Source organism: Accipiter gentilis, chromosome Z (assembly GCF_929443795.1).
Source record: "Accipiter gentilis chromosome Z, bAccGen1.1, whole genome shotgun sequence".
Lineage (NCBI taxonomy): Eukaryota > Metazoa > Chordata > Aves > Accipitriformes > Accipitridae > Astur > Astur gentilis.
In genome coordinates this window covers 89,484,629-89,495,416 of record NC_064919.1, presented here as the reverse complement: position 1 = coordinate 89,495,416, position 10,788 = coordinate 89,484,629, and the positions used below count along the sequence as shown (strand labels likewise).

General features: G+C 56.7%; 1 protein-coding gene across 3 annotated transcripts; it reads left to right on the top strand.

Annotated features, from left to right (window-relative positions):
* Nucleotides 1-3,730: 3,730 nt before the first annotated feature.
* On the top strand, nucleotides 3,731-8,867 carry RAX (retina and anterior neural fold homeobox). 3 transcript variants are annotated; one of them, XM_049796233.1, is made up of 3 exons: nucleotides 3,731-4,299; nucleotides 4,419-4,636; nucleotides 5,641-8,867. In XM_049796233.1, exons 1-3 carry the CDS (start codon nucleotides 3,819-3,821, stop codon nucleotides 5,983-5,985), a joined length of 1,044 nt encoding a protein of 347 aa, XP_049652190.1. In that variant the 5' UTR covers nucleotides 3,731-3,818; the 3' UTR covers nucleotides 5,986-8,867. The 3 variants fall into 3 exon arrangements, with proteins under 3 accessions (XP_049652190.1, XP_049652189.1, XP_049652188.1); XM_049796232.1 differs by having other exon boundaries at nucleotides 5,533-8,867; XM_049796231.1 differs by having other exon boundaries at nucleotides 4,419-4,648; nucleotides 5,533-8,867.
* Nucleotides 8,868-10,788: the final 1,921 nt, after the last annotated feature.

Here is a 10,788-nt window from a genome sequence, read left to right as displayed (position 1 = left end):
GGAAAACAAGTAAAGAAGGATTGCATTAATACAGCCTTATAGCATGAACCTCCTCTCCCTCCCTCCGGAGGGACAGCTGAGCGTGGTGAGCCTAAATGTCAGAGCCCTCGCACAAGGCCCATGCTGCTCACCACCCAGAAAGGGCTGCCCCGCTCCCAGATCAGACACGGCCGATTCCATACCCACAGTCAGGACAGGCACCGCAGGCAGCACGCTCCAGGGAGGCTCAGGCACTGTGCTGCACAGTGCCTGCTCAGCACTCTCTGTGGGAGTCCTGCATGCTGCACAGCACCTTGTAAGCGGTGGAGAAAACACAACCAACCCTCCTAGGGGCAGGTAAAGGCAAATCTCATCAGAAAAAAAGCAGGAGGCAACGGTCAAGGTATGAATGATGCAGTGATGGGAGGAGGCAGCAGCTTCCTCACACGTCGTGCTTTCAAGAAAGTTCTTAAACTGCACACTTGGGAACTTCTGGGGACAAAAAAAGCAAAGCCAGTTTTTAACAATATCTGTTGGATGATACAGAGTATGCAGACTGCAGTAGGGTACAGGTTCCTGCTGGGTGAATATTTCCCCCTTTTCCTTGCCCTCCCTGCCCCCATCGATCTGACCTTGAAAGTCCTGTTTATCTTTCAGGGAGGCACTCCCTGCTGCACATCAGTGGTCTGGAGAGTAGTGATGTCCCACCTGCAGAGTGACTTCAGCTTCGAATGTCTGCTCTTTAAGGCAGTAATTATTTCACCAAGAAAAGACAGGAGGAAAGGAAGCAAGAATCTGTGGCATTTTATGGTGCTGATTTCATTGTGTGAAGCCATGTCCCATACATATGTCTCAACAGCACCAGTAGGATCAAAACTATTCCCATTTAGTTTTCACTACACATGCACAGGAAGGAGGTACAGCAGACAGCTGCGCTTTAGCTGTTGTCCATCTTAAGAATTTTTGTTAGCTTCCAAACATAATTTCAGCAGTAATTGTTGTAATCATACATTGCAAAAAACTAAAACAGGTGATGGAATGGGGGCTGTCTTTTGGAAAGGCAAGTAACAAATACCACCTATTTCCTCCCCTCATTAATATTCTCAAATTTGATCCTGATTGCCCTTGTAAATTTCCAAAGGTTAATGGTCTTTGCGAAGCTGTGATGTACCACAGTATCAATTATCTGAGGCTTCATACTAGTTTGACATGTGTCCCAGGGGACTCTGTGGCAGCAGGGGATTTAGCCAACAGCTAGTACAGTAGACCCAAAGGGAAACATTCAGACAGTTACCTTTCTTTGCCATCCTAAACATTCTGTGTTAGTCTCTGATTATCAGAGGAACCGTTAGACTTCCTCCCTCCCCAGAGCAGTGTGACGCCTCACATGTGTGTCAGGGCACCAGTCTGTGCCTGAAGCATGGCAAGAGAGAAAAGATAGATCTGGAGCTGGAACAGTCAGCGCTGCTCTCTGCTCTGCTACAGGCTTGTGGGTTTTTTCCAGATTTTTACAGATTGTGACCAAGGGAGTTGCTTCCTCTTTCGACAACTCCACTCCCCAGCAAGAAGGATGCTACAGTGACAAATGCAGTTTCATACTGCAAATACAACTGTAATAATCTACTGCTGAGGAAGGAAGATCCTTCTCTATTAGGGAGGAAGGTCTCTTGTCTGCTCCGTGAGATGTGTACTCTGCTTCAGGGGTGGAAGTTTTTTTTGCCGTACATTCACATTAACAGCAAGAAACTTGAGTCTTGTCCCTGTATTTGACAATTTCGACAGGTGCCCTAAAAGCAGCACCTGTGCCAGGACCCATAGGCACTTACTGCCAGACCAGAGTCTGGCTGAAGGGGTTTTGCTCATTTGTCTCACCTTGCTATCTTTTTTTGCTACAACAAGCAAAAACGATTCCCAAGTTTGCCCAGGGCTTCTGGAGGGACAGGCATGTTTTGTGCTGGTTGTGAGTGCCATAAAACCCCAGCTCCAAATTAGAAGAAATTAGGGACATTGCACAGTTCATTCATCTTCACTAATAGAGTTCTTGGGAAATACACATGTAGATTAAAGGAACACAATGGCCCCTGGCTGATTGCTTTGAGTACCCTCCAATGCCCCTACAATGGTATTGACTTGCTTTTCATATTGTGCACAAAAGCCACACTAACCTTTTCTTGTCTCTTCTGCTGGCCTCTTCCCTCTTCGCCAACGGATGGCCGAGTTCTTTCGGGCCCAAGCCACCCCCCGCCCCGAAAGAGTCAGTGAAGGCAAACCTCACCTGGAGCTAGTAGAAAAGCTGAGCACTTCTAAAAGGAATTAACTTTGGGACATCAGACCATAAACCTTAAAAAGGTGTGGGCATCGGCAGAGGCAAGCACTGCCAATCTTTGTTTTGAAGCGGTTCCTCTGGAAAAATCTACACAAAATGCATCCTGTTGGGGCAGGGGGGAAGAAAAAATTAACATTTGTGGAGAGAGGTCATGCCTTTTATTAGACTACCTAATATATCTGAAAGAAGCAGCAGCAGTGGTGTGTTTCATTCACATACACTCTCAGGCTTGGAACAGAAGCATCTTCAAAGCTAAGCACAGGCTGAAAACCACTCTGGATTTTACTGCCTTTGCCACTTAAACCAGCTGGGACAGAAGACGGCTGGTGCCTCAGAGGAAATGGCAAATGCTAGCATAAAAAGTGATAAAGTGACGGAAAGAGAAAAGCAGAGGAAATACTGACGCAGGAAGGAGTGTGTTGGAGGCAGGAGACATGATGCCATTGCCTGGTCAGTAGTGTGCCGAGTCCGTGTCCTCCACCAAGCCAAGTACAAAGTAAGGTGTGGGATTTGGCTCTCTGCCTTACCTCCAAAAGCATTCTGTAGCTCTTCCACGAAGCCATGCCCTGCCCTCTAGTCACACAGCCCCACTCGCGCTGTGGAGGACAGGCTCGCAGAATCAGCTCTTCTCACAGGGTCTGCCCTAGACCAACATCTTGGAAAATTTCCTCAGAAGTATCACCTAGCGCTTTCCCCAGACTTGCGGAGGCAAAAAGGCTGAGCCCACCTCCTTCAGATGTCTCCAGAGTCCACCCTCCCCAAAAGGCCACGCGCACTTTCACTCGGCCTGTAAACCGCGCTTTGAAGGGAGCCAGACGCAAGGCACGTATCCCGACAGGGGACCAGAGCACCAGCTTTCACCCCCGATGCTTTTTACCCTGCGCATTCGACACTGAACGGTACCACAGCATCCTCCAGCACGTCATCTTTTGAGAGGCCACCTGTGAAAACGATGCACGCACTTACTTAAAAAATGCCTGGGGCTGGCGTGGAGCTGTCAAGGGAGGCAAACTCGCTGAGGCTCCGAGAGCCGGCAGCACAGCGCAGGGCACTGAGCAGCCGGGCACCCACCGCCCTCCGGCCCCGGCCCCCCCCGGGACTCCCTCCCCTCCCCAGCCCCTCCACGGACACCCCCTCCCTTTCCCGGGCCCCTCCGCCGCGCTCCCGGGCAAGCGGCCCCCGCGGCGCCCGCCCCCCCCCCCCCGCCGCCCCGGGCGCTGCCGTGCCGGGTCGGTCCCCCCCGCGCCCGGCAGCCTCTTGTTCCACGACGATTTCCGACGGCGCCTGGCCCGAGCAGCGCGGTCCCGGCCCCGCAGCGCCAGTCGCGGGGCTCGGCGGGGCGCCCGGCCTGGGCCAGCCCCCGGCGGCAGCCGGCGGCCGGCCGGCCCCGCCTCGAGGGCCCCGGATGGCATCGCCCGGCGCCGTCTGGGGCCGGGGCCGGGGCCGGGGCCGGCGCCGGCGGGGCGGGGCGGGAGAGGGGGGAGCAGCGGGCGCTGCCGGCGGGCCGCGGGGGATGCCCTGCCTCCCCCGCCATGCCCGAGCGGCGCGGGGGCCTCGCCTTCCCTCTCGCCCGCCGCCCCCCGGCACTCCCCACCCCCCCCCCACCCCCGCCCCAAGGAGGCCAGCCCGCCGGGCGGCGCCGTGCCAGAGCTGCCCGCGCCGCCCCGGGGCCGGGCGGGACCGCAGCGCCGCGCCGGGGCCCCGGGCCGGCCGCCCCATGCACCCGCCCGGCGCCCTGCTCGCCATGGCCGAGGGCGCCTTCTCGCTGTCCGCTCAGGCGGCGCGGAGCCCCGGGGGGAACCCGTCGAGGCTGCACAGCATCGAGGCCATCCTGGGGTTCACCAAGGAGGACGGCCTGCTGGGCCCCTTCCCGCCCGACGGCAGCGCCGGCGGCGCCAAGGAGGCGGACAGGCGGGGTCCCCGGCACTGCCTCCCCAAGGTGCCCGGAGAGCCGCCGCCGGCCGAGCCCCAGGGCCGCGCCGAGCGCTTCCAAGGTGAGCGCGGCGGGCGGGAGGCGCCGGGTCCGCGGGCGGGCGCCTCTCCTCCGCGCCCTTCGGGCGGGCCCCCGAGGGGAGATCTCCCTCCCGGTGACCCGCCTGTCTTCCCCTCGCAGAGCCGTACTGCCCCGGCAGCGCCAGCCCCGAGCTGCCCGCCGGCAGCAGCGGCGAGGGGAAGCCGTCGGACGAGGAGCAGCCCAAGAAGAAGCACCGGCGGAACCGCACCACCTTCACCACCTACCAGCTCCACGAGCTGGAGCGCGCCTTCGAGAAGTCCCACTACCCCGACGTGTACAGCCGCGAGGAGCTCGCCATGAAGGTCAACCTCCCCGAGGTCCGCGTCCAGGTAACGCCCGCCCCCGGCCCGGCGCGGCCCGGCCCCGCGCTCCGGCAGCCCCCGGCGCCGAGACACCCCCCCCGCTCCCCCCCCCCCCCCCCCCCCCCCAGCACCGCCCGGCCCGGCAACGGGCCCGGCGCAGCCCCGCGTTCCCGGCGCCGGGAGCTCCCGGCACGGCGCGACGCAGACCCGCGTTCCCGGCGCCGGGAGCCCCCGGCCCGGCGTGGACCCGCACTCCCGGCGGGCGGAGCAGCACCGCCCCGGCGCGGGGACGGCCCCGCTGCCCCGGCCCGCGGGCCCGCGAACCCAGCCCGGCACCGGCACCGCTACCCCCGGCCGATGCGTGGCTGAGCCGGCCCCGCGGGGCAGCGCTGGAGCGCCGGGCACGTCTGCAGCTGGCGCCGTCCGCACGGCCCCGACGCGGCGGGACACCGCGGAGCGCTCGGCCGCTTCCCGTCCGGCAGCCGCGGGGTCGGGCCGAGGCGCGGCCCCTCCGTCCGGCCCCGGCGCTGGCCGCGTCGTCGGCGCCGCTGCCCTTCGACTGGCGTGGCCCGGTCCGGGGCGGCCGAAGCCGCTGTGCGCCGGGGCGGCGGCTGGCGGGGCAGCCGAGCCGGGCTGGCAGGCAGGGCGGGCCGGCGCCGCCGCGGGGCTCTCGCTGTGCTGCTTCCTCCGCGGGGCCGCCGCTCCGCAGAGCGCCGGGCTGCGGGGCTGCCGAGCCCGCGGGGGAAGCGCAGCTGCAGCCAGCCCTGCCCCGGCTCGGCGCGGCGCGCCGTCCGTTGCTCCGCCGTGTTTCGCTCGCTCCGTTCCGTGTGCACCGCTGCAGCCAGGGGAGGAGAGCCTCTGGCCTCCGTGCGTGCTGCCCCGTGGCCCGGCTAACGCGGCTGTGCTTGCAGGTGTGGTTTCAGAACAGACGGGCCAAGTGGAGGCGGCAGGAGAAGCTGGAGGTGACCTCCATGAAGCTGCAGGACTCACCCATCCTCTCCTTTAACCGCTCACCGCAGGCGACACCCATGGGTCCTCTCAGCAGCAACCTGCCCCTGGAGACGTGGCTCAGCCCGCCTGTGCCCAGCAGCACGGCCCTGCAGAGCCTGCCCGGCTTCGTGGCCTCGCCGCAGAGCCTGCCCGGCAGCTACACGCCGCCGCCCTTCCTGAACTCTCCAGCAGTGACCCATGCGCTGCAGCCCCTGGGGGCCATGGGGCCGCCACCGCCTTACCAGTGCGGAGCCACCTTTGTGGACAAGTTCCCCCTGGACGAGGCAGACCCGCGCAACACCAGCATTGCTGCCTTGCGGATGAAGGCCAAGGAGCACATCCAGTCCATCGGCAAACCCTGGCAGACAATCTGAACTCCCTCTTTGGCACCTGGGAGAAACCCACGGGGAAGGCCGGTCCTGGGACACCCAAGGGATGCTCTTGCCCTGCTTTGGCTCCCCCGGACGGCCAGGCAAGGGAGGGCTGTCCCTTCCACCAGCCTTCCCCCCACGCCTTGAATTGCTTTGTATTTTGTGGTCCTTTTAATTCCCTTTTCCACATGCCCTGCAGAGTTAGGGGCCTGATCGTAGCTTAGGAAAAAAAAAATCTCTTTTGCTCTCCCTCCTTGGCTGGACACTTTAGTTGCAATAAAAGCTGCAGTAGGGCGAAGAGCTGTGTAAGGTGGCTGGGAACCGAGGCCTGCGTTACCTGGGAAGGGTTTTCTGCTTTTGCACCATTAAATGGCACGACCTGCATGAGGCTGTGCATCGTGTTTCTGCACCAAATGGGCTGCTCGGGCCGGACTCTCCGCTGCCTGTGACGCACAGAGGGGTGGGACAGCCCTGGCTGTGGGCCCTCCTCCCTCCCCCTCCAGCAGCAGGACCCTGCCCAAACTGACTGTGAGCACTGGGGGCTGGGGGCTGCAGCCCCGTGGCAGGGAGTGCACCCAGCTCCCTGCTCGGCAAGGAGGGTCCAGGGCCCTGGCAGTCCGTGGGCCAGGCACAGCGCTCCCGCAGCTCCCCTTGTGGGGCAGCCCCGGGTTCGGGTAGGCTTTGCCCACCCTTGCCCCAGCGGGCCGAGGTCGGTGCCAGTCCCCTGGCCCTTGCCGCCTCCTCGGAGAAGGTGACCGGTGGATGGTGCAGGGTCCCGTGTGCCCGCAGCCCAGCTGCCGGCGGGGGCAGATGGGCGGTAGCTGACAAAACACTGGATGCCTAGCTGGGTGGCTGGAGCTGTTGGAGGAGACCCGCTGGGTGCGTCCTGCCCGGGGCAGCTGCCCAGCGCAGCCCCCTGAGGCTGGCACAGCGCTGGGCCGTGCTCGCTCGCTCCCCCGCCCACCCGGTGCCCATCGCCAAGCTGCCGAAACTAAAACTGCGGCATCTTTCTTTTCCATTATCTCTGTTACTGCCTGTAATGGGGCTGAGAAGCTGTAATGAAACACCCCTTCTCCTCCACTGGGCACGGGGTGCTCTACACACTCTGGAGGTTGTGGCAATTAACGTTTCTCATTAGGGAAGAGAGAAGGATGCACAAGCGCCCTCATTGTGTCCTGGGGATGATTCAATGCAGACTGGGAGACCTCTCCTTTCACCATTTCCCACTCGTTGTGGCCAGACAAAGGCTGGCGTCTAATTATATTTTCACAATCTGTGCGTATCTTTTAAGAGTCCTGTCAGAAACAAGTATGTCAGCTTTGTTCAGCTTCACTTCAGAGAGCTTTTTAACCTTAGACAGCAGTTTCTAAACATCCCTTCACGGCCTTCTCCACAGCAGCCCCCATCTATTGTCTGGAGAGCTTCTTTTGCAGATAATAATGGGAATCCCTGTATTTTGAAACGCTTTTTCCTCTATCCCCGGCTTCCCTGCAGATCCAACCTGTTTCCCTGGACCGGAGCACGCGCTGTGCCCAGGCCCCCAGGCTTCCCTTCCCTGAGCTGTGCTGGTCCAGGGGGGCGCAGGGAGGCCCAGGGAGTGGTACCTGCTGGATTCAGGGGGGATGTAGCCCTGCTTGGCCCGGACCCTGCTGTTGAGCTTTGGACCTGTCAGTGCCACCGTATGTGTGTCCGTGGTGGTGCCCAGCCTCCCCAGCACACAGCTCTTTGCTTCGTCGGCAAAGTGCCGTGCTGTCAGGAAAAGAAAGTGCTCTTGCTGTCAGGAGCAGAGACGAGGAGCTAACTTCTAGTAAGGAGACCTGGGTAAACTGGGCAGAGGGGAGGAGACCAAAAGCTGTACTGCTTCAGTTTTTAGGTCTTGTTCCAGTGGTCCTTTCATAGGTGAGCTTTGCGTCACCAGGGATGCTGGGCTTGCAAGAAGGCACATCCCTGGTGGCTGTGAGGGAAGGATGTCTTTTGGTGTGCTTGAGAAGCGCTTGCACACTCTGGGCTGTGTCAGTAACAGGCACACACTAACAAATGACTGCACAGGCTCTGCACGCTCTTCCTCCTCGAGGGTAGGAACAATCCCCCTTGTCATTATTTGGCTGCAGTCCATCTGCAGCTCTGCTGCTGAAAACCCTCTTGCATGTGAGCACATTTAACTGTTGCCCAAAAGCTCTTACCTGTGCTTATTGCTCATGATTAACAAGCAACTCCCCAAGATTTCAGCGGTGCTCTTCCACATTTTGATGCTACTAGCCTCCCTCCTTGTTGCCTCCAGTTCTTCTGTGTCCTGTAAAGCCATTGGAGGTACCCCCCCGGACTTTTTTGATCAGCACTGTAACCAGCACTGGCACTTGGTTACTTGAGATAGTTTAACAGTAGATAAAAACACAACGACAGGACAGCAGAAATAGCAGCTGAAGACACCCGTTAACTTTTATTAAGCTCCTGATCCAACACCTGTGAGCAAAAAATGAAAGATTATGTCAAGCGATGGTCATTGTTCTTTTATTGACATATTAAGCAGGTCTTTTGTTATACATTGTACATGTGAACCCTGTAATGCATAAGCTGTGTGCAGTCATGTCCTTCAAGGAAAGCTATGAGTTTATTGCTAAAAATAAATATTTTAACCAGCTAAACGTAAGTGGGTACAGACAGGTAAATATTTTTCAAACAAATAAAGGGACAGAGGCATGTGCAACCTTATATCTTTCTTGTACCCTGTCTAGTTTTCTGTGTTCCTATACTTTCTTTCAAATTGTCCCATTCCATTTTAAAAGCTCATTTGTTCATTTTGTTGTAAATATCTTCTCCTTCTTAATTGGGTGCTGAGTCTAATAATCCTGCCTCGGCTTGTTAACTGTACAATAGCAGTCAGAGTTAATGACCCATTAGTGATTAATTCCTTAAACAGCATCTAATTGCTCACTGTAAAACCTTTTCTTAAAACTGGATTAAATCATCTAGATCCTTAACCACTTCTTTACTCTAACTTTGCTAAGGCTATTAGCCTGGCCTTTTCTGAGTGATCTATTTCTTCTTTTGCTTAAACTGTATTAGCAAGACAGTATTTTCAGTGTCTATATTTGACTTCTTTGCAACATCTGAACTTCTAAGGAAGGATAATACCGATAAAAGTCTGCCAGTGAAAATGTTAAGAAATTTACTCCTTTGCAATGAGACAGTTGCAGACAGCGAACATTGTTATGCTAACTGTGGCATACCACCTTTTGGGAGAGAGACGTGGATTTGTAGGACAGGCTTTGTCAGCAGTCACAGCTACTCATGGAAGTGTGTAGGCTTTGGCCGGTGAAGCTGTAAATACTTCTTGGAGTTTTCCCAAGAGTAACTCGGTCTTTGCTCAGTGTCCTGATATTCAGTCAGCAAGGGCTGCCCCAAGAGACTCATGGGAGGGTTGCTACATGGAGATGAATCCTTGCTACCCTTCCACGGGCATGGATCCCTGCTCCGGGGGGTACCGCACCTCCCTTCTCAACACAGGGCAAATGACTAGTGAGGAGGGGCTAGCCTTGCTGGGAATGGGAGGCAAGACAAGTTGTGCCTGCTGCCAGTCAAACTGGACTCTCCCATCGTCAAAGGGGCCTTGGGGAGGGCAGCCAGTGTCAGAAGCTGAGGAGCTCTTTCCCCTTTCTTTCTCTATTGTATTTCACTGGGAGAACAGGCTGAACTAGGACCCTAGCTGTGTTTGGAAAGCCTAGTTCACTCCCAGGTCAATCCTACATGACCTACATGACCAGTCTGAGCTTCCAATTTTTTTAATCAGGGAGAGGATGGATGGATATACATTTCTTTATGTTATGCAAACCACTAAATTGTCCGCTTTGCAAGTCCTTCAAGGTTCTGGAAAAGTAAAACCAAATCACCACCTCTGCATCTGCTTCATCTGTAGCAATGTCTCCACTGGCAAATGAGGTTAATCTTGGGTGATTTCTCATTAAGACGTGAAATGCAGCGACTGTTTTTCATAAGAAGTCTTTCCATTAGGCCTGGCTGTCTTTGCCCAGCCCAGAAATCCTAGGCTTAACATACAGAACTGTAAAGTTTTACACAGGTCAGTAGTGTGAGCTATGCAGGAGAGAAGGCAATTACTATAAAGAGCTTTGAAGATCTCTGAATTGATAATTATGAGGAAAATGCCATCGTGAAGCTCAGTCTCAATGGCACCATTTCTCAGCAGAAAGTATATTCTAATCTTTCTTCCTTCCCACCCCTGTTCAAAATCCTGTCAGTATTCAAGAAAACTAGCAAAGACACCTGACCCGATTAAAGCCAAGGAGAGTTTTGACATGGAGTTCAGCTCAGTTGCTTTCCAGTGGAGTAAGACTGGCTCTCTGTCCAGGACTGACCCTCAGTCCCTGCTGGATGGGGTCAGGAGAAGCTGTCATCCCCACTGGAGCAGCGGGCCGGCCACTGTGTTTGTTCCACAGCCACGACGTGTCACAGCCCCTGTGAGCTGAAAACACACAGAGTTCAGTCACAGTTTAAATTTCTGTTATGAGCTGTTGGAGTTGAGGGCAATACTGTTCCCTTCCCCTGTTGAGGACACGTCAATGTCTGCAGGCAAGATGGAGAGTTGAAAGATCTTCTTTCCATCTGCCTCAGCTATATCTGGCAGGGATTTCAAGTATCTGTTTAAAGCTCCTGGCAACGTCTTTCTTCAGTTCAGTCTGTTGGGACATACAAAGTCCAACTCCAGCAGGCTGCCTTCAGCTACGGTGGTTTTGGGCTGGACACTCAGGTTCATTCTTTCATGCAGTCAGCATCTTCCTGTGTCACTGA

What these genes read in the sequence shown, in the direction of transcription:
- RAX (XM_049796231.1), top strand. Translation starts at nt 3,819, where the DNA reads ATGCCCTGCCTCCCCCGCCATGCCCGAGCGGCGCGGGGGCCTCGCCTT. An exon ending in CCGCGCCGAGCGCTTCCAAG is followed by an intron (nt 4,300 to 4,418) that starts GTGAGCGCGGCG and finishes TTCCCCTCGCAG; the next exon opens with AGCCGTACTGCCCCGGCAGC. An exon ending in TCCCCGAGGTCCGCGTCCAG is followed by an intron (nt 4,649 to 5,532) that starts GTAACGCCCGCC and finishes CTGTGCTTGCAG; the next exon opens with GTGTGGTTTCAGAACAGACG.